The sequence below is a fragment of the Protopterus annectens genome, chromosome 2.part0 (assembly GCF_019279795.1).
Source record: "Protopterus annectens isolate FY-2018-M chromosome 2.part0, PAN1.0, whole genome shotgun sequence".
In the NCBI taxonomy this organism is placed as follows: Eukaryota; Metazoa; Chordata; order Ceratodontiformes; family Protopteridae; genus Protopterus; species Protopterus annectens.
In genome coordinates this window covers 242004455-242028039 of record NC_056728.1, presented here as the reverse complement: position 1 = coordinate 242028039, position 23585 = coordinate 242004455, and the positions used below count along the sequence as shown (strand labels likewise).

Below are 23585 nucleotides of genomic sequence, written 5' to 3'. Positions count from 1 at the left end.
AGGGTGCATCTTCCCTTGCCAGCATAATGGTCATAAATCGTTAATTCTCAGGCTTAGCTCTTCTGCATCTGAGGGCTTTAGGTCTATCAACTACAGTTTACAAGGCTCCATTTGCCAGGTATTACATGAGTGTTTTACAAAGGACAATGCCAGACGATGGTGTGAACATTGACTATAGCTCATGGTCAGTCCCTGTGTACAAAATAGGAAAAATGGGCTGATGCTGATACCTTGAAAGATCACTGGTCTCCCATAAAAGAACTCACACTAAACTAGTAGAAATGTATAAGGCTTGCAAGTCAGAGTTATAGTGGGATATCCACACATCAGACTTGACTTTGTGCAATCCTTTCCATATTCCCAATTCTCATGTGTCAGCCACTATAAACACCTCTACTATATAGGCATTGTCAAGGGCAGATAGCCAAAGGACTATGGTCACAGACAGAGGCCAGTTTGCATATCACTGTTCTGGAGATAAAGGTTGTGTTCCTCACACTGCGGGCATTTTAAGAATCCCTACCCCAAGGTGTGATAGCCATCCATGCTGACAATATGGCAGTGTTATGGTATATCAGCATGCTAGTGGGAACGGACTAGTTCACTGATATGTGGATAGAGGACTGGACTTTGACTGCCAGTCACATTCTTGAGGAGGTATGTTTTTTAGCAGACAGGATGAGCCGCTGCTTACTGATGTCTCAGGAATGGTATCTCAGCCTATCATTAGGGGAGGAGCTTTGGTTGCTATACAAAAGATTGCTGTGACTGCTGTGCAGGCTTGATGAATGTCAAGTGCAGGGCTGGTGTTAGCATCTTGTGGGCCCCCACTTCCAATCTAAGTATCACCCTGTCACTGCCACCCCTCCTAAGCAACCTCTTTGTTCATGCTGCATTCTTTTAAGAGTAGTGCACACAGACTGACCTGTAGCTACAGTGCTCTTACATTACAACAGGCCTATGTACCACAGTATGCTGGCCTGTCTCACGAATGGACATTTACAGTTACTGGCATTTAATTACAACAGGGATATATTACAACAATGTTATGTACAGGTCTGAACAGTGTTTCACCCCCCCCCCCCCACACACACACACACACACACACACAGACACACATATCCTTCAGTCCTCCCGTGTGTTTACCCCTATCTTGGGCTTCCCATATCATGCACATATTTTCTTCCTTTTCTCACATCTTACCTTACACTTCAGTTTTTTCAGAAAGCATAACTTTCTATATGCTCTGAAGTACATATTAAAGTTTTTTTTCTTTTTAAACAACCTTTTCGTCCAATGATGGTTTGAATAGAAATTATTATTAAGGAAATAAATTCATTGTTTCTGCTCAGCTTTTGTTTTTCTTGCATCTTTTCAACACACCTTTTCTGACCAAGACAGCACAGTAATAACCATTTAGGAAAGAACTCAATTAAGCCTGTGCCCCCAGCATCCATAAGGGTTATAGTTGCACTGAGATGCATTTTTAGAGCATTTTCCCAACCTTTTAATCCAGTGGTGGCCTAAACAAAAATCACAAGTAAGAAAATAATTTCTGTTTTATTTTTTTCTTTCCAAGAAGACAGAAGTTGTGCCCAAGGCTTAATGTTCAAAGCTGACAAAATTGTAGTTCACGGTAAACTAACAAGCCTACTGTTGTTAGAATGCACACAGGTCCTATGTGAGAATACTGCTTGCCTCCCTAACACCACAAAAAAGACAGTCACTGCCTATGCGTCCCTCTGGTGTTAGATTGGGATGAAGGCAAAGGTTCATATTGCCACAGTCATGTATTTCAAGTGACTGCTGACATATATATGCATAGCATGCCTCCTCACCCTCTCCACAAAGGAGGAGCAACTACAGACCCTAGGAACTATTGCCCCATTAGCCTGACGAGTCTGATATGAAAAGCTTTAGAATGCATCATCATGGACCTAATAAACAAGGCTATAGGGAATCTCCAAACTCTGGATCCCACACAGTTTGGTTTTGTGAAGGGTAGATCATGCCTGCTCAACTTGGTTGACGGCTTTGAATCAGTCACCAGAGCTGTGGATGAAGGCAAGGTGGTTCATACAGCCTACCTTGATCTGGCCAAGGCCTTTGATACCATTCCCAACTCAGGAATCATAAGAAAAACTCACTAAGCTAGGCAACCCCTATATCACTAGGTGGGGTGCAAACTGGCTCACAGAACCCACAGTGTGAAAGTAGTTAACTCCAAATCAGACTGCTGACTAGTCACAAGTGGAGTCCCAAAGGGTTCGGTCCTGGGTCCTCTCCTGTTTGGTATCTACTTCTCTGAAGTCCAGGCCAACATGAAGGGACTCTGGCTGACAAAAGTTCGCAGGTGATTGCAAGTTGGGAGCTATTATTAACTCCCCAAGTGATGTTGACATCCCACAGGAAGGCCTCACTGAGACCAACGACTGGTGTCAGAACCATGGCTTTAAGCTGAATGCCAAAAAATGTGTCGCCATCCCCTTTGGGAAAAACCCGGTTCCTATGAATTATCACATTGATGATAGTCCATTGAACACAGAAGGCTTTATAAGAGATCTGGGAACACAGGTTGACAGCAACCTCTCTTTTGACCACCACATTGCCACTGCGGTTAGAAAATCCTTCTATGCGGCACATCTCATTACTAATGGTTTTGCATCCAGGAAGAAAGAGGTCATTGTCTCCCTCTACTCTTCTATCATTAGGCCAGTCATCGAGTACAATGCCCCATTTGGCATGTACCTCACTAGATACCTGCAACAACTGGAGAGGCTGCAAAAGTACCTCACAAAGAGGATCCTAGGCCTTAAACACTTGTCCTATATGGACAGACTCAAAAAACTCCCAGCTATTCTCTGTCTCATATCACCTACTTAAATGTGATCTTTGCTTGACTTAGAAAGCCATGTCTGACCCAACTCTGTTAGAAATTCCAATCCCTCCGTACCACACACTCCAGAGACCTCAGCCTCATTACCACAGTCAACAGAACATGCTAGAGGGACAGGTTGATAACCCAGAGACTTCCCATGTTCTGGAATAGACTTCCCATACATGTCAAGCAGAGCACCTCACTGGCCCTCTTCAAGAGAAATCTTGTAAGTGGATGGGAAATAGAAAATTCACCCAGGATCACTCCAGTGGCTCTACTCGACAGAGGCACTGAGAACTAAGGTTGGGTGGCACGATGCCAGGGTAATCCTATGGGCTAGGCTTGTAAAGGCTCTAGGGCCATTAGCTTAGTACACACCTATGAACTCTTCACCCCCAAAGGCAGCCACCTGCATACATTCTTGATGTGTGGTTGTGAGGAAGGTGAAAAAAATAATGATTACAGAAGTGTATCCGACTTTGTTATTCCTAGACAGTAAACTGCCCTTATACACGCTGTATGGGAGAAAAGTAAAATAAACATGAGCACACTGTCCTCAACCAAAACGAAAGCTATATAATGACTTCCTGTGCACACTTCTAAGATTTGACTGTAATGAAAATGAAAGAAGTAATCACCACACAATCCCTAGCCCCCCACATAATCAGCAGCAGCTTTCTGTGCATACACACATCTGAGCAGGACTGGGCTGGTTGTAGAACAGGTGCATTTGAGAGCAGAGACTGTTATCAGCTTTATCCCAACAGGGTCATATCACAGCAATGTTCAGGTTAAAGAGCGTATTCAGAAGATACATTTTCTCTCCTAATTTTTACCTGACCAGCAACAGCTTTTGCCTGCCCCTGTACAGTCAAGTATGATTAAGGGAGTTCCCTGTATCGACTTGTACAGTCTGGGGAGTGGGGACCACTACACTCCTAGAAGATGCAAGTGTCTGAATGTTCTGTGATATATTGTATGCCCTACTATGAAATATAATTACTTGTTAGCTGCATTTTACTGATACTCAGAATAATAATACATGTGTTCTGGCATTATTGGATAGAAAACAAAAATGGGAAGAAACTGAGGGTAATACTGCTCAATGCCAGAAGTCTAAATCTCAAAATGCACGCACTCGAGGCCCTTCTCAGTATGGAGAACATCGATGTCTGTGCTGTAACTGAAACCTGGTTCAAGGCTCCTGAGAGCACCCCGGCACTATTAGGTTTTACCTCATATCATGCGTTCCGGCCCCAAAACCCGGACCACACCACAAAAGGAGGGGGTGTATCCATATTCATAAAGGATACCCACACCTCCAGGTTGGTGGCAACGCATGAAGCTTCAGAAACCATCCAGGTGCAACTAACCATAGGCAAAACTGCTCTACAAATTGTAGCATGCTACAGGCCACCCTCTCAAACTCAGGAACCCCACACAGCCTTCCTGAAGACACTGGAGGGTATAAATGTATCTCCAAACACCATCATATTGGGTGACTTCAACTACCCGAATATAGACTGGGAACATTACTCAAGCCCTAACTTTCTAGCCCAATGGTTCCTGGAGTTCATAAATTCAAATGCCATGGAACAGCTAGTCACTGTTCCCACGAGAGGAGAAAATATACTAGATCTCATTATCACAAACATGGGGACAAAATGCTCCACACCGAAGTATATCCCTCATTGGTGAGATCTGATCATAAACTAATCTCACTGGAAATCCACATTCCACCCCCACCCCAAACAAAAAGACCACAGTGAAGAACTTCTCTAAAGCAAACTTCACACTACTCAAGACTGGTGTGGTATCCTTCAAGGCCCCTGAGCCAGTGGAAACCACAACCCAAGCTGCGGAAGCCCTTACAAATGCCTTCTATGAACACCTCCAGGACTGCATGGATCAGGCAATCCCAAATAAAACCAAGACTCTTTCCACAAAGGGCAACGTCCAGTCTGGTGGACCCCAGACATTAACAAACTTTACAATAAGAGGAGAAAGCTATTACATGATAGAACAAAATCCATAAAAGGGAAGTCACCCCTGATCATTATTAGTAAAAAAATACGAGCACTCATAAAATCAACTAAGGCCAATTTTGAGAGAAAAATTGCCATGGATTCAAAGGACAATCATAAGGCCTTTTCAGCTATGTTAGGAACCTGGGTGGAAACTCCCAGATATGCTCAGAATTAGTCCAAAATGATACAAAAATCACTGAACCCACAGACATTGGCAACATACTGGCAGACAGGTTCAGTGCAAACTTCACCCCCCTCTCCCCCCTAAAGGAGAGATAACTATCCCAGCGGAGTGTAGCCTCCCAGACATCTCAAATGCACAGGTGAAAGCTGCTCTCTCTAAAGCTAAAAACACAGCATCAATGGGACTGGATGGTGTCCCCGGCTGTGTGCTACATGAGCTAAATGAGGAATTAAACCCGCACATAAGGCAGCTGTTTAATCTCAGCCTTACCACAGGATACGTGCCCAAGGAGTGGCGTACGGCAACTGTGGTCCCACTCCACAAAGGCGGTGCCTCTACGGACCCTGGTAATTACCACCCCATAAGCTTAACAAGTCTAGTCTGCAAAGCTATGGAGAGGATCATAATGGAGCTCATAAACAAAGTATAGTGGACTTGCAGACATTGGACCCGACCCAGTTTGGCTTCACAAGGGAAGATCATGCCTTTTGAACTTGGTCGACTTCTTGAAACAGTCACCAAGGCCATTGATGAGGGAAAGGCAGTCCATACAGCCTACCTTGACCTTGCAAAGGCTTTCGACACAATACCCCACTCGGGTATTGTAGAAAAACTTACCAGCTTAAATGTAAACCCATATGTCACAAGATGGGTTGCAAACTGGCTTAAGGACAGAACCCACAGGGTTAGAGTTGCTGGCGCTATGTCAGACTCCAAGCCAGTCACAAGTGGTGTCCCACAGGGCTCGGTCCTTGGCCCCATATTGTTCGGCATCTACTTCTCAGAAGTACAGGCCAACATGGGAGGACTTTGGCTGACAAAGTTTGCAGATGACTGCAAACTGGGCGCCATAGTGGAAAGTGCATCGGACACGGATATCCTTCAGAAGGGACTCACGGAAACAGATAGCTGGTGCCAGAGCCATGGCATGAAGTTAAACGCCAAAAAATGTATAGTCATACCCTTTGGGAAAAACAAGGTAACCCCAAGCTACCATATAGGTGGCAATCCACTAAGCACAGAAGAGGTTATCAGGGACCTGGGGACCCAGGTTGACAGTGGCCTTTCTTTTGACACTCACGTTGCTAAAGTGGTTAGAAAGACCTTCTACATTGCCCACCTGATCATGAATGGATTCACATCCAAATCTAGTGAGGTCATTGTTCCCCTGTACTCTTCACTTATCAGACCAATGATCGAGTACAATGCCCCATTCGGGATGTATCTCACCCGACATCTGCAGCAATTGGAGAGACCCCAAAAGTTCCTCACCAGAAGGATAAAGGGACTCCAAAATCTGTCATATGCTGCCAGATTGAAGAAACTCCAGCTCTATTCAGTCGCATACCGTCTGCTCAGTGGTGACATGTGCCTGACATACAAGGCCATGTCCAACCCGGAATTAATGGACATGCTGCACCTCAAAAAATCCAAATCCACCAAAACCACTAGAGCAAGCGACTTAAACCTTAGCACGGATATAAATAGGATGTGCTGGAGGGATAGATTTATCACTCAGAGACTCCCTATGCTGTGGAATAAAATCCCGGTCCATGTGAGGCAGAGCACCTCGCTGGCTCTGTTCAAGAGAAATCTTGACCTGTGGATGGAAGATCGTAGGTTTACCCCGGGAATCATCTCTGTGTCACTTCTGGACAGAGGCACAACAAACTAAATGGGCACAGTATTTTTTCATATAAGGGGTGGCGTAAGCCACAAAAATTTGGGCTAGGCTTATAAATGCCTTAGGGCAGATAGCCTAGTATAAACCTATGAACCTATGTGCACAGATAAAAATCAGCAATATTTTATACACACACACACACACAAAGCATAAGCCCATAGTAATAGTAGTTTTGTAGTTATTTCAGCAGAGAGCAATCCATTGTGCAACACTAGTACTTAAATAAATGACTTCTGTTTAGCAGTCATCGAACAGCAGCAACTCTGATTTCACAGACCTACCCTGATTTTGGTCATAAATTTGCTCTGTCCTTCGTAAGAAGTTTGATTTGCAGGTAAATCATTCAGGATTACAGACAGTGAATAAATCCATGAGTTTTATACTTCTCATTGTTCAAAAAATGCACGTTGATGGAAAAGGTGTTATTCTGTTAACTTTTTTTTAAGTGAATTAGAGTAATATTTAAAATGCATTTCCAATTTTGAGCCTTTATTCTGCTATTATTTTTAACATTGTGCTGAATTCCTCAGCAAATAAGTTGAGTTACAGGTTCTGGTGTTCTGCCAATATTTATAAAACTCCCTGAAAGGGAAAAAAACATCCCTGAAGATCAGAAGCATCAGCTCTTCTTAAAATCCAAGGCCTACTCTGAGATCAATCACTCTGGCCTGCTGATCTCTCTAGTGCTTATCTTGTGCATAATCGGCTTTATCCTAACAGGGACATATCACATCCTGGTCAGGTTAGAGAGTGTAAGTAAGAAATTAATACAGTTTTCCCCTCATTTTCCCTAATCAGCAGCAGCATTTGTGGGGCTCCCACACAGTTAAAGATGACTAAGTGGGCCCCTTGTAGCCATGGGTATTGCAGGTATCTAAAGCTGGCTATGTTGTCAGGTTTACTTAAGCCAGGGGAACCACATCAGTGGTAAAATATTTAATGGAATTGTGAAGCCTGTTAACTTGATAAAACACTGTTACCATAACCAGAGATATCTTTGAATTTTAAAGGAGATGTAAGTAAGAGTTATTACTCACCTGATTTATTAAATATACAAGACTTTTGTACTTGTTTTGTTGGTTTGACAAAATATCAAGATAAGATAACTTGCTGTGATTGGGGAGCCCCTAGCAACCGCAGGGTTCACTGGTGCCTAAAGCTGGCTATGGTCAAGTGCAGCAATTTAGTTTTCCTCATCCCTTCTCTGGGGGAGCATTCAAGGGATACTTCCATCATGTCTAAATCCTTTACCACCATTTATTCCATAACAAATCCATTCAGAAAGCAAAGAAAATAAGTCCATATTCATTCTGATAGTCCTAGTTTGGCCTTGTCAAGTGTAATTTTCACTGTTTAGACTTACGGAGAAGCTTCTGCACTTAATGCCCTACAGAACTCCTCCTGATACATATTGACAAACATGATGTAGACCTCTAAACCCTCCACATAAGCAAAGAGTTACTCAAATTCTAGCAATGGTCTATGACTGTTCTTGCCTTACCACAGTAACCTAGATCTTAACATCTGCCCAGAGTTGTAACACTAGGAAAAATGCAATGACATGTGGACACATTTTTTTTTCCATTTAGGTTGTTTCAAAAGGTTTGCATTATTTCACTTTTCTTGCATCTGCAGTGTTGGATTACCTCCCTCAGATTTTGTATTCAAGCTTACGTTTCTCTCTGTAAAAGGATGCATTTAATAGCTGTTTCATACTTTTCATCAGGGATCTAATTTTATTTATTTAGCAGTGTTAAAAGTGTGTAATGCATCTTTAGAAGGAACTTTCCTTGTGGACTTTACTGCAAGGATCCTATTTCTCCACGTGATTTATAGTTTGCTTTAGAGAAATTGTCTCTTTCTCATTTCATACTGGCTGCAGATGAGCAGTTTAACCATATATCTTGGAAGACTGTTCTTACTGGCCATTTCTTCACCTGGAAGAGCTTCTGAACTACAAATCTAGAGTGTAAATCCTCTGTCCTAAATTTATCCCTTTATTTATTCCAAAGGTAGCCACTTAAACTTCAGTCAGTCTGTTAGCGTACCTATATTGTTTTCTAAATTATTCCAACAGAGTTTAACACTTTCTACATTGTATGGGATATACACAGAAAGACACACATGCAGGCAGAAACAAGCCCAATTGCAAATATGTTTTTCAAATAAGAAAATGGACTTTAATTTCCAAAATTATTTTGTGCAGATAACTGAAGACGGTTACCAGAGAGATAATAAGACTATTTTTCAATGCCTACAGTAAATTTAACAAGAGCTGTGGCTGCTTATCAAGCATTCTTCTAAAACTCATCTTGAGATTCTTGTACAGCTTTGCTGAATACTGTCAAAAGATACTACAAGCTGGATGTCCTCTCTAGATCCAGATGTTCCTTTGGGGCTATGATGATCAGTGATATGTTCCCGTGAAGGTATCCACCCTAGATGATGAGTTTGTAACTCTGTGTTGCAGTTAGAGGATGGAGGTCTTCATACCAGGTGTGAGAGTTATGTACTTATTATAACAGTAGATCAGGATGAACATGCCCGTTCTTGTCTACATGCTCACCTTCCTTCTTGCTGACTTGGTCGTTTTTGGTGATTATTATACTTTTTCTAATCCACCTTAAAACAGTATAACAAATATCTGGAGAGGATGCTCTCTAGCAGGGTATTATTGGTAAGAGAAAGGAGGGGACAGTAGACAGATATGATGGTGAGCTGCAGCTTTAGTCCTTCTGCTGGTGAGGATTAACTTGGTCATCCTGACCATTCATTGTAGCAAACCTAAATACATCAAAATGTATGTAAACTTTTTAAGTTTTCTCAGTTGTTTTATACTTCTTCATAACAGTCTTCAGGAAGCTCTGAGTTTAAATTGCTTAGTGCCTTTTTGATGTTGGTAGTCCACTTGACTTTTACTGGAGTAAAAAATAAGATACTCTGCTGCATTTAGAATTCCTTAAAAAATGCACCCAACAAAAGAGTCCAGGTGAGGTCATTCATCAATGTACCTGAATATTTCAGGTTTGTATACCATGTTTTCATTCCATCCTCCAGCCAAACTTGACTGTTATGCAGTGGCACACATCCCAGTTATGGAATGAATCAGAATACAGAGGATTAGTCCAGATAAAATCACTTTGGCTAGCAGATCTAGGAGATTCTCTCTCGGATACCCTCTCTGTGGGAGGAGTGAAGAACCCTTGTTGAAGTTTCAAGTAGTTTATTCAATTAAGTACGTAGATGGAGCAATGTTCTTGTCCTAATGTATTACATTCAACAGGTCAGTTATTTAAAGGCAGTTACAGACAATGATGGGAGGGTCCAAGGGAGCTAATAGAGGAAAATCTGGGAGATGGAAAAACAAGGAGCCAATCCCAAAGATTAAAGGATAGTCCCTTATTTGAATTTTCTGGAAAGATCCATAAGGGTTTACCAGCTCAGAAGTCTGTGGAATCTCAATCTTAGTTAAAAGATTTTATTTTTGTTTCTTAAAACAAAATATGGCAACACACCATGATTAATACCACTCTAGAATTATATTGAAAAAAACACTTTTGCTGGAGCTTCATCAGGTCCATCTAACAGAGTGTTTTACAGTTTGATCATTGAAATGCCTGCTTTTACAAGGCTATCACTAGACTTTATTAGCCTGTTTTGTATCACATGTAATATGAGAAGCTGTTTCTCCCTTTTTGGGTCTCATATTCCTTGAAGCAAATTCTGAAAGTTTTATTACAGAACCTTTTCCAGTGTGACTTGTCCTTAACAGTGCTGGTATCACATGTGTAATAGGAGAGGCTGTGTCCACTTTTTCAAGGTTCATATATCCTGAAATACATTATGAAAGACTAATCTTCTCTTGTTTGGCAAAAAAGTGCCTGCTTATAAGAGGCTTATATACATGATTAGTATGACCAGTCCCCATTCTTCTTCCTGATGAAGATGGCCCTTTTTATATGCAGGGGAGGTAATCTCTTGGAGCTGCATTAGGTGACTCCTGTATTTTTGAACAATACATGCATCCAGAGAAATAGCTGACAGTGGAAACAAGTCACAGTGCTCATTTTTACAGAGCTGTTGACGTGCGCAAGTACTAGTTAAAATGTAAGTAAAGTTTGAGACCTCAGAACTTTTTGTTTAGGCTTTCTGTGCCCATGGAATAAAAATCCACCAAGTGGTGAACAACAGAATATAAAAATCCTTTAAATAAAAGCAAGAATTTCAGATTTTCTTTGAGAATAGGAAAACTGTGTCAATGGTGTAAAGAATACAGCAGTGTGGAGTGGTGCCTGGGATAACTATTTTGACACTGCTGCAAACTACAGACATTATGTTACATGCAGGCTAAATAGCTCGAACATCTATACCTGGTTGCTGAGTGGTATCCACAGTGAGACGGAGAATGCCCAGAGAGTGGTTCTGTGGTGTTCCAGTCTGGCATCTTCACTTTCAAGCCTCTTCCTGGGTCTAGGAGTTAGTGAGGTCACTTCTGTTCAGATTCTTTTTCTGTTCAGGTTCAAGGTGATGAAGTCAGGGCACTTTTTAGATTCTTCCTCTCTCCATGTGTCAGATGGTACATCTAATGTATTAGAACAAGAACCAACATCCATTTACCTACTAAACTGAATAAACTACTTGAAACTTCAACAAGGTGTCTTGATTCCTCCCACAGGGAGAACAGCAATGAGAGAGAGAGAGAGAGAGAGAGAGAGAGTCTCCTACATGTGCTAGCTAAAGTGATTTTATCTGGACTAATCCGTCTATTCTGGTCTGTGTTAGTACTGTCAAGCTGTGGGTCACAGGTGGGATACCAGACTTGACTTGGGATTTCTGGACTACTTCTGGTTCCAATTATATAATGAAAACTAAAAGAAAAATCTAGCCAAGCTAGGCTTTCCAGTGTGTGATTCCTCAAAACCTCTTGCATTAGAGGTAACATGGGATATATGCAAATGACCCCTTAAGGACATCAGGTGTTTCAGCTATATGGCAGTTCTGAATGTCCTTGACCTTTTTCCTTTTTAGGTCAGTTATGGACAAATTCAGGCCAATTATGAAGGGCACAAGACAATGTTAAAATTCTTTCACCAGAAGAATGTCATTCTGTAAAAAGTACTGTAATGAAGGGAACAAGACAATGTTAAAATTCTTTCACCAGAAGAATGCCATTCTGTATATAGTATTGTAATGAATGTACATCACTGTGGGCATAATTGCCTTCTTTGCTGGTTCATTAGTGTTCTTTTCATTTAATCTGTATTATCAATTGGAAAGCTTATTGCCCTGGACTTGCACAAAATGTTCCCTTTAAAAAAAAATGTGTGCACAGTGACCTGCATGGTTTTTGCTTCCTGCACCTTGCGTAATAGATGCATCAAAGTAAATGTCTTATTGCTTGAGAAAATTCTGAATAAAATAAAAATTAAATGCAGTATGCCCACAAACTTCTCATTAATTTAAAAGAATAACCATTGATGTTGTTTTCCAAAACAGCTCGAGCCCGAAACATCTGAATGAGTAGAACGGATTTTTTATCCAACAAAACTTGAGTGCGTCTAGAAACATCTCTGCAGTTTGTAACTTACTAGTGCATGAAGTTGATAACACTGTAAATGTATTTTAAGTAATCTGGTTTGCTTTTGGGAGTGGAAAAGTTTTGTACATTTAAACTATGTTCAGACTGGATGGGTTCAATGCTCACACAGAAACATGTTGACTCTCTTTTCCACATGGTATTTCCAACTTCAGAAAGCAGTGTCTTCCCAGTGACAGTACTTGCAACCAAGTTCACACTTTACCTACTGGAAGAAAGCCATCAGTGGCAGAAGTTGCCACCTGAAGATACTTGCATTGAAAACAGTGAACAGTTATGTGACGGCTTTCAAGTCAAAGAAACCCACCCAATCAGCAGTGTTAGTTCAGCCCATCTCTACCTCTCAGCTCCATGTGATTTCATACTGAAACTTTATAATGAGGTGAGTGTATTGGTTCTAAAGTGAAAACTATCAGCTAGTGTTCAGTAATTGTTGTTTTTTACTGTAATCAATTCATACTCTGAAACAAATTCCAGAAAGTTGTTTATTTAACTTAGAGTTAACACCAAACATTACAGGCTGTCTAGTTTTTTGTGTATTGGGACTGCAATATTAAAAGCAGAAACTGCAAGTAAAATAGTACTCTACTTTTGTAATCTAGTCTGTGTGTTATATTTTAGTTTATTTCATTGAAGAAAATTTGTAATTCACAGGCACTATGTGTGCTTGTCTTCATTGTTTAATATTATATAAATATATAATCATGCGGTGGTGGTGCTTTGGTAGCATTGTCGCCTCACAGTAAGATGTTGTCATGTTTGATTGTCAGCTAAATCGTCTTCTGTGTGGAGACATGCGTGAATGGGCATACCTTTGTTGAAGGTTGTACATCAGGGCTGGCAACTCGGTACGTAAAAATCTACTGCCAATCATTAGCGGACCGGAGTTCCGCTGTGGCAACCCCTAACCGGGAAAAGCCGAAAGATACAACTTTGTTTAAGCACGCTTTGCATTCTCCTTCAGTTTTGTTTAGTGCAAGTATCTGATTTATACTAATTGGTATAGTTATGATATCTTTTTGTCTTTTATGAGAACCTCAGACACATCCACCCTGTCACTTCCAAAATGCCTTTGAAATTAATTTGCATGCTTATTTTCTTGTCTTTACCTGATGATCCGTGTAGGTGAGCTATCTCCCTTTTAGACTGCGTAAATGCTGTGGTACTTTTTTTTAATCGTGTGACACTCTTTGTTGATTCTTTACAGGTAATTATTCTCTCGTTTGTATCTATATCCATTCTATTTTTTCAGGTGGATCTTCTTCCAGCCATCTTTTTGTTACTGTTTTACGTGTTGTAACTATCAAAATTTCTTCTAAACGTTTAATGTATTGACTGTACATTTACAGACCTGGGCATTCAATGTTCTGTTTTAAGGTAAAAGTTCTCATTCTGAGAAAGAGTAGGTTAGCATTCATTTGCCTTCACTCTGGACTTTTTTTGACAGTTGGTACCACTAGGTGTACATCAGTTAGAGATGGTTGTGCAACATTCTTTTCTTCACATTTCATCAAATTTCAGTACTTATTTCATGGCGTACAGCTAGAAGATGTATAAGTCTGCCAGTCACATTGTCGTGTAGCCAGTCCTTTTAAATTGTAGGAAAATCCAGCTCATGCTATTACTTGTTTTCATGTACTACTGTGTTTCACTTCTGGCAGAGATGGATATTTTGTTGAAGTTTATTAACAGCTCACTTTCGTTTTCTTCACCTGCAGTTAATCAGTCTAACACATCTAACTAAACAGTCCTCATTTCTGTATTTAACTTTCCTGCATTTTTGATTTATACATGTCAGCATTTGTAGCTATATAAATAATCTTTTTCCAATTCATGTACATGATTCAGATTGTCAGAAATCAACACATACCGTGTCCTAATTCATAATTATACAGGAAGTATCTTATTCCTCCCTATCCTGCTTTGTAACTATGAAATTATTTTACCTTGAGAAAAGCTAAACCTGTCATCTACCGTCAGATACGTAAAAAACTAAACTTTAACCCACTCACATTCATCTCATCTCTCAAAGAATGTAACTGGCATCCTCTAAAGTACCTCAGTCTAGATGACGCAGTTGAATTTTTTAATACTACCTTCCTGAACATCCTTAATTACCATGCCTCCATAAGATTTTCCAGAACCAAAGCACAACCCTCCCCATGGCTACAGAAAACCACTAAGTCAGAAATGAAAAACAGGGATAAAGCCTGGGAGCACTGGCGCAAAACCAAAACCCCCTCCACTAGACAGAAATTCCTAGAACTACGCAATAGTCAAAAAGCTAATAAAACAGGACAAATTCCAATACTACCAGTCTGCCCTAGTCTCCTCACAACACAGCCCCAAACAATTTTGGTCCTCCATAAACTCCATCCTCCACCCAGGTAACGTCAGTACCCCTCCTCCTAACATCCCTCACTCCTCAGAAAATATTGCTACCTCATTCAACACACACTTCACCCAAACCATACTATTACTAGCTAAACAAAACAAACCCCCCTCCCCTCCAACCCACACCTTCAGCTAGTAATCTCCCCACTGCCTTCTCTTTTTCTCCTGTACCTACCTCCAACATAAAAAAACTCTTAACTAAACTTAAACCCACCAAATTAGCAGCAGACAATCCATCTTGAGTAACCGATCTCTGTCAGAAAGTTACGCTCCCACACTGTGGAAAGTATCATATATAATTCCCCTCCACAAAGGCGGACCCTCCACAGAACTAACCAATTACCGCCCCATAGCTATTCTCTCTCCACTCTCCAAAATACTAGAGAGATGCATACACTCTCAGGTCTCAGACTACCTCCTTACTAACAACCTCCTTTCCAGTACTCAGCATGGTTTCTGACCAAACCATAGCACCACCATTGCCTTACTCTCCTTTACTAACACTATCCTTCAGCATAAAAACAATGGCTATCTCTCCTCTGCTACTTTCCTAGACCTATCTAAAGCATTTGACATGGTCCCACACAAACAACTTATCTCTGTCCTCAATAACCTATGCTTCTCACAGTCAGTCACCAACTGGTTTCAGAGTTACCTGTCTGACCGCCAACAATCCGTTGTATGGCAGAATGATATATCTCCCCAACTACCTGTCTCCATAGGGGTTCCCCAAGAGTCCATCCTTGGACCTCTACTCTTCTCTGTTTACACCAATAATCTAGCCTCTGCCACCAAACTTGGCACACTCATACAATACGCAGATGACTCAGCCATCATCTTCTCAGCCCAGTCCCTACCAAAACTGCAAAAAGTCACACAGGAAGCCTTTTCCTCTGTTGAAACTTGGTTATCCGATGCCCAATTAATACTCAACTCAAACAAAACTAAACTACTCATCTTCCAACCCACCAAACATACTCAAAACAACTCTCACTTTAACATCACAGCAAAAGACAACACCACTATATACCCAACTGAACACACCAAATTGCTAGGAGTGGAAATAGACAATAAACTAAAATTTGACATTCACATATCCATGACCATAAAAAAAGTCCACAAAAAACTAGGAGCGTTATACAGAAATAAGCAATTTCTCACCAAAGCAGCAAAGATTTCAATAACAAATTCCCACCTTATCTCCACCCTACTTTATGCCTCTCCAATATATACCAACCTAAGGCAATGCGATCTAAACAAGCTAGAGACCTGCTACAACAAAATCGCCAATTTGCCAAATTCGCCACAGGGGCATCCTACCGTAGTCACCACTGTCTCTCACTTGCTGAACTGGGCTGGCTTGAACTCCCTCACCTCCTTCAGTGGTATCAACTCTCACTCGCCCACAAACTAGTAAACCATCCACTAAATGTCCCATCTCTCCAGAATCTACTCCAACCCTATCGCACCACCAGACCACTAAGATCCAGCAACAAAAATCACTTGCAGATCACTAAAGCCAATAACTCTGCTGGTGAAGCACTATTCTCTTGCACCATAGCCAAATTATGGAACTCCCTTCCACCCACAGTTACCTCCATACCATCATGCACCCACTTCAAAACTTTACTAAAAGTGCACCTAAAAACATGCTGGCTATGCCTTTGCAACTCCCACTCTAATATCATCCACCCCATCCAACCACTACCTTTCTTTCCACTCCACTAACTACCTTGATTATAGCAAGCTCAGATGCTCATAAGCGTAGTACTTATTATACAGCAGGAACTTCTCATTGTAACATTTGTTAATGTCTGTTATGTACTTCGCAGATAAAGATTCTAGTTGTCTACTGATGTAATATGTTCTTCATCTGTAAATATGTTGTAAGTAATTGCTATGTTAAATTGTTAATTGCTATGTAATCCAATGTAACTACTGTCTGTTTATTTTAACTGCGGAGCTTTTCTCCCCGGGTCTCCACTGAAAATGGACCTATGTCCAGTCGGACACTCCCAGTCAACAAATTTAATTAAATAAATAAATTGAGAAAATGTATTTATGTAATTGACATTTGTTTACTTAGAAAGTTTGACTGGGCAGTAACCCAATTTCATAAGAGGCCTTGGGATAAAAGCTCCAAAATATTACATGAAAGCAAAACAGTAGACTATAGCAAACATAAGCATTTGATATGGGTTGTAATTTTTGCAATATAATATAACAGAAGTGTATAGGTTATCATTTTTACAAGTGTAATACAATACCAAGTAACTTGTGTTCATATCATTTAAGAAGGGAGAATGTCAGTGTGGGAGGCAGATTCCCCAAAAATATTGTCAAGATCAGTGTCTTTTTTGACTAAGGACTTCTCACGACCAATCATAGTGCTGCATCTGTCAAGCATATGTCTGTAAGACACTCTGTAGTCACTTAAATTCCTTGCTTTGTAGCTCAAGAACCAGCTTCTTACATTGTTGGCTCAAGGTGCTGTGGTGGGACCATCCCATCCTTAGGAACAGCCATTTTCCAAGAAGAAGGCTAAAAAGTGTAGGTCTGATCCTGTTGCTGTCCACTCTTCACTGGACATCTCTCTAGAAGCTAGTGAGAGCCCTGAAGACCATCCAGTGCTTGCTTCTGATTCCTTTGCATCCTCCATCAGAGGCCAGCATGGATCCAAGTTCTCACACGTCCTCTGTGGCTTTTCAAATGTTTTCTCCGGACATTGAAGGGGAGCTATGGTTGATTATTTCCTAGAGTCTAAGGGAGATTCCACAAATCTTAGTCTTGGAAGAGAATATTTCTATGATCATTGAATCCCACCAAGGGACTGAACCATCAAGGATTATTAGAATGTCTGTCCAGCTGAAGAAAAAGCAAAAGACAAAGCCTATTACCCCTATTGCTAAAGATCCCCAACATGAATTTCAGGATTTTACTCAAGGCTTGTTTAATCCTTTGATGACCTTCAAGCATCAGGGGGTGTCAGTCCAAGGGAAGTGGATGAGGATCTAGATTCTGGGGAGGAATCCCTTGCATACTCTTCTCATATTCCCTCACTCCTAGACTATGGTTCAGAGGAAGAGGATTCTTTGAGCCTGGATCTCCCCTTGGAGGAAATATCCTTTGGGATTACTATTGCTTGTATGGTGGAGTACTTTAAATGTGATTGCTCCCAGGTCTGTGATATCCCAAAGAGATACTATGAGTTTCTTCAAATATAGTCTCCTGAGCTGTCTGCAGTTTCTCATGTGTTGGCAGCACTTTTGGACACCTTCTGTGCTCCCTCTGTAGCTCCTGACTCTCAGTCCCATTGCACCTTAGAAACCTGACAGGCTCTACATGATGCCTGAGGACTTCAAGTTTTTGTTTAAATGTCCTTCTGCGGATCCTTCAGTGGTGTCCGTCTGAACTGCTAAGCCTTCTAAACTTTTGCCTTCTTCTAAGCTTCTTCCTTCTGATAAGGCTACTGCTGACTGAGTAAAGAGTATATACTGCTACCACCTTGTCATTTTGGGCTATTAATTACCAAATCCATATCACCAGGTATGACTTGGCTCTCCTTTCTCGGGTAGCTAAGGCTATGTCTGATCTGCCTGATTCAGAAGGGAAAGCTTAATTTCTTTCCCTACTCGAGTGCATTTCCAAAGTTGCTCATCACTCTATGAAGTGCAGCTATGATGCTGCTGGTGCCTCTTCCAGGGGTGCTGCTTTTGGTTCTGTAATGAGGCGTTATTCTTGGCTTCATTTTTATGCCTTTCCTGATGATATTAAAGCCAAACTTTTGGATGCTCCTCTGAATAATAAAAATTCCTTTGAGGCAGCTGCTGCTGACCTTTTTAAGTACCTCCATAATAAGGGTAAGGCCATGCAGGAATTCAAGCATATTTTTATCTTCCCTATACCCAAATTTCAGAGTAATTTCCCCTCCAAATCTGCCTTTGTTTGTAGGCAGACTCGTCAACTTCCCAAAGGTAAGGAGGAGTTCAGGTGTATTCCTCTTGGTAAGTCCACTCAGTCTTCTACTTCTCAGGAGGCTTTCTTTCAGGACAAGACTGTATATATTTGATATTTTGCCTCCTCCTCCCCTCGGCATGGTCCCCTTGTGTCTCCACCTTCCTCTGTCTCTCCCAAATTAGCAAAAGATCACCTGAGACTCTTCAGTGCTATCTGTCATTCATCAGGGATATTTCATGACATGGAAATCTCTTCTGCCCTTTTCAGGGATCCCTCAACCTCCTCCAGACAAATGCTCTTTTCCCAGAAGTTTTGCTGTTCATTTTGGATCAGAGCACCATTCAACCTGTTCCACCTACCCAAGTGGAAAGAGGTTTTTACTGCAGGATGTTTTTGGTTCCTTGGAAGGAGGGGACTTTGATACCAATTCTGGACCCCTATCTCTCTGTCTCCTTAACACTTTAAGAAAAGTCCCTTCTTTCAAGATGTTGTCTCTTCACACTCTGTGTCCTTTTCTTCTTCCCCAGGCCTTCTTGGTCTCTCTAGACCTCAAGGATACCCGTCTTCACATCCCTATTCACCCTCTGTTCAGGAAAATGTTATGTTTCTCTGTTTCTTCATCTCATTTTAAATTCTTTGCTTTATCCCTTTGCCCTGTCTGTCTCATGGGTATTCATTAAATGTGTTGTTTTTGCCATTGCCTTTTTTCAGCCTTGGATACAGATATTTCCTTATCTAGATAACCTGTTTATTCAGGCTCCTTCTCCCAGCAATCTTTTAAAAGATCTTCACTTTACCACTTGTGTTTTACAAAGTCAGGATTCACCATAAATCTCAAGAGGTCAGTGCGTACACCCTCCCAGGATCATATTTTTCTTGGTTGCAGGAGTTAGACCATTCTTAATGTTGGCTTCTCTTCCTGCTCCCAAGGTTTTATCTTTGACAACCTTCTTCATCCTCTGTCCTGTATCCCAGCCAATGACTTTCTCAGGGTTCTGGGATTTATGGCTTCCACCATTCCCATGCTGCATCTTGCCAGGCTGTATGTGAACAAGATTTAAGGGAACTTCAAATCGGTCTGGCTTCAACATTGCCCCCCCCCAAAGTTACCTGTTCCTTTACTTGCTTGTCTAAATCTCAGCCTCTAGTGGTGAATTCAGCAAATTTCTCTCAATCTGGGACTGCCCTTTCATGCTGCAGTTTCTTCCCAAGAACTTTTCACAGATGCTTCACATGTGGAGGTGGGTGCTTCTAGTGGCCCTCTGAAAGTTCAGGGTCTCTGTCCTCTTCATCAGAAGTTGGACCATATCAGCGTGAAAGAGATGAGGGCTGCGTTTCTGGTTCTACAGATCCTTCATTCCCTTTCTGTCCCTGGCCCCCTGAAAGTCTTCACAGACACTACCACCATGGTGTGATATATCAGCAAGCAGGGGGGTACACGGTCCTATCTCCTTTGCAGGCTAGCTCTTCAGGCCTGGGATCTGGCTTTCAGTTATTAGGTGACTGTTTAGGCAGTTTACGTACATCTAGTGGCATCCTCTCTGAACAGGTCCAAAACACAGGCTCAGAAGTGGATGCTGTACAGAGATTTGTTTCTGGATGTAGTCTATTGGTGTGGTACTCCTCAGGAGGATCTTTTTGCCTCCCCTCTGAACAAACAAGTTCCTCTATTCTGTTCAAGTGTACCAAGTCCTCTGGCTTGGAAAGTGGATGCCCTGTCTTTTCTTTGGAAGGGAATATTTCCATATACTTTTCCTCCTCTTCCTTTGCTGCCTAGAATTCTGTACAAAATCAAACAAGACTCTCCCAAAATCTTGTTGGTGACTCCCGTTTGGCCCAGACAACACTGGTTCCCCTTTCTTTTTCATCTGGCCAGAAGCAATCGCCACAAGTTACTGCACCAGGTGGATCTTCTCACACAAGACAACAGATTTTCGATCCTCACCTGTCCACTCTTCAAATGACACTGAGTGTGATAAGGCTTGATCCTTTAAAGCCACCTCTTTTCTGATGATTTGCTTCTGGTTCCGGAGGGGGCCAGGAAACCCATTACCAGAAAATCATATGTGCCTACATGGAAAGGATTTTCTGTTTAGTGCCTCTTTCAACATCAGGATCCCTTCTTAGTAGGTGTTCCTCTGGTTCTGTCTTATTTGTCTTATCTGTTCTCTGCTGGTTAAAGCTCACCTTTCAGCTATCTCTGCTTGTCTGCCCTTGAACCCTCCTGTGGCCTCTTTGTTTGAGGCCAAGCAATTTCTGAACAGCGTCCTTTTTTTTTTAGTTTTTATAGAGCTAGAGTGTCTCCTTATCCTAATGCTTCTTTTTATGCCAAAGGTGGTAATGAGTTTCCCTTAATCAGTCTGTTCATCTTCCTTCCTGTTTTCCTTCTCCTCAGTCTGCCAGTCTGAACGTTCTCCATACCTTGGACCTACATAGACAGGTCAGATATTATTTGGCTAAAACAGAGGTTATTTGCAAATCTGAGCAACTTTTTGTTTCTTTTCGTCCCAGGATTTTTTGTTTAGCTGTTTCCAAGCAAATATCTCTTACTTAATCTCTTAAGGCCTTCTTTTGTTATTCCTTCCATGGAAAATAGGTTCATAAGTTCATAGGTGTGTGCTAGGCTAATGGCCCTGGAGCCTTTACAAGCCTAGCCCAAAAAAAATTTCTGTGGCACCATGCCACCTGATGTTAGTTCACAGTGCCTCTATCCAGTAGGGTAACTGGAGTGATCCCTGGGGTGAACATTCTATGTTACCCATCCACTTGTGGAGATTTCTCTTGAAGAGGGCCAGCGGGGTGCTCTGCTTGACATGAATAGGATGCTTATTCCAGAGTATGGGCAGTTTTTGGGAGATAAACCTGTCCCTCCATCAAGATGTTCATTGTGCATACAGCTGCAGTCATAACAGATGGGTTCTCCTGCCATCAGGCGGGTCCTCGGTCGGCCGAATTCCAAAGTCTAGGTCCGGCGTCGGTTGTCATCGCTTCTTCCCTGACGTCAGTGTGACAGGGATATAAAAGAACCAGCCGACGCCATTTTCTCCAGTCTTTCTTGCCGCGCGGTGCCCGAAGCAGAAGCAGTTCGCAAGTGCCGGTCGGCCAGCTCCTGAAATTACAAAAATTTTGCAACCGAAGTCTTCTTGAAAGCTAAGTATCCTGTTGGGGAAACTTTTCTTGCCTCAGACCGATGTCAGACAAAGTTAATAATTGTATTTCATGTGGGAAGCAAATACCGCATAAGGATTTCCATTCCCTCTGTATTCCTTGTTTAGGCCCAGACCACGTCTCGGTCTGTCGCTTTTGTGCTACATTCAACAAACGCACCATTAAGCGTTGGGCGGAGTTCACCCAGCATTATTTTGGCAAAAAATTTAACTATATTATGTCGTCGGATACTCCGACTCCAGTTTTGTCTAAAAAGCGCAAAGATAAGGACCGACACACGAGGTCCGCGGCCTCTACCGACACCACGCCAAAGCCGGCTACACGTGGTTCTCAGCGAGGCACCTACGCAGCCCCTGACTACCGACGACACTTCATTGGCAGTGTCTCCTGTGCCCGAGGTCGCAGGCTCCTCGGCCCACACCCCGACTACAGATACCGAAGCCACTCTTGGTGGTGAATCTCAAAATGTGGACAGGTCTACCTCCTCTCAAGGTGTCTTCAGACCTTCCTCTTCTTTTTCCATCAAGGCTTTCACTAAGTCTAAAGCAGCCATGCATTCTAAGAGACAAGCTACACAGGGCCCATCTCCAGGCCCCATGCCTAAAAAACAGATGCTTAAAATGGCTGAGGATTTAATTACTCTTATCAGGGGTTCTCAACCCCCCCGGACAAAAGGCCCAGAGTGGAGGAAGAATTCCCCTCCTCTGATCAGGGCTCCATTATATCAGAGCACTCTGATGAACAGGAACATTCTTACTCCCCTTTTGAAAACTCTGATGCAGAAGAGTCCATTCCCTCTGTATCTCCCCCAGAGGATTACTCATTTGGGGAAACTTTGCATACCTTAAGGGAACACTTCCACTGGGAAGGCCAAGATTATTCAGATTCCAAGAAAAGGCTTAGGGAATTTCTCTTGCTACCTCAGCACAGGCCTCTGGCTATACCTCCTGTCTTGGACATACTAGATGATGTGTACTCGGAGGCCTGCCTTAACCCGGATTCTCTACCTCCAGCCCCAGTCAAGCCTGACAGGTACTACAGGGTTCCTGACTCTCACCAATTTCTATACAAAAGCCATGCTGCTGACCCAGAAACTATCTCACAGGGCCCCAAGGGAATTCCTCCACTGCTAAAAATCCATTACCTTCTGAGAGAGATTCCATATCCTTAGAATGGTGGGGAAAAAAGGTATATACCTCCGTCACCTTAACCATGAGGGCATTAAACTGTCAGTTCCATATGCTAAAGTACCAACAGTTTTTGTTATCACAATTGAGAAGTAAAATGTCACAACCTGAACAACCAGACTTGAAGGAGTTGATACATAGTGCAGAACAAGTGGGTAAACATACCTTACAGTGTGGTTTTGATGCTCTAGAGGCCTCATGTAGAGCTGCTGTTACAGGATCAGTCATACGTAGACATGCCTGGCTCAAGGAACAAACCTTACCAGATCATGTCAAAGCTAAATTACTAGATCCCCCTCTACAAAAGGATGTATTATTTGGTGCTAATGCTGAGGAGGTATTAAGGAAAATGGAGGAAAAGGCTAAATCAATGCAAACAGTGAAAGATTTTCTACAGGTACAACCCCCACGTTTCAGTAGAAATTGGCCTTCCAAAAATTGGTCCTTTCCAGCCATGGACAGACCCCAAAGAGGTAGATACAGGCGCCCGAGGGGCAGAGGGCAATCCCA

At 42.0% G+C, this 23585-nt stretch overlaps 1 protein-coding gene across 3 annotated transcripts in view; it reads left to right on the top strand.

Moving 5' to 3' along the window:
* LOC122793047 (serine/threonine kinase 11 interacting protein) overlaps positions 1–23585 on the top strand; it is a 1659807-nt gene that overhangs the window by 1550372 nt on the left and 85850 nt on the right. For all 3 annotated transcript variants that reach the window (XM_044060719.1, XM_044060720.1, XM_044060718.1), the window contains exon 25: positions 12525–12751. In XM_044060719.1, the coding sequence (XP_043916654.1) occupies positions 12525–12751 (227 nt within the window). The remainder of the gene's footprint in view (positions 1–12524; positions 12752–23585) is intronic.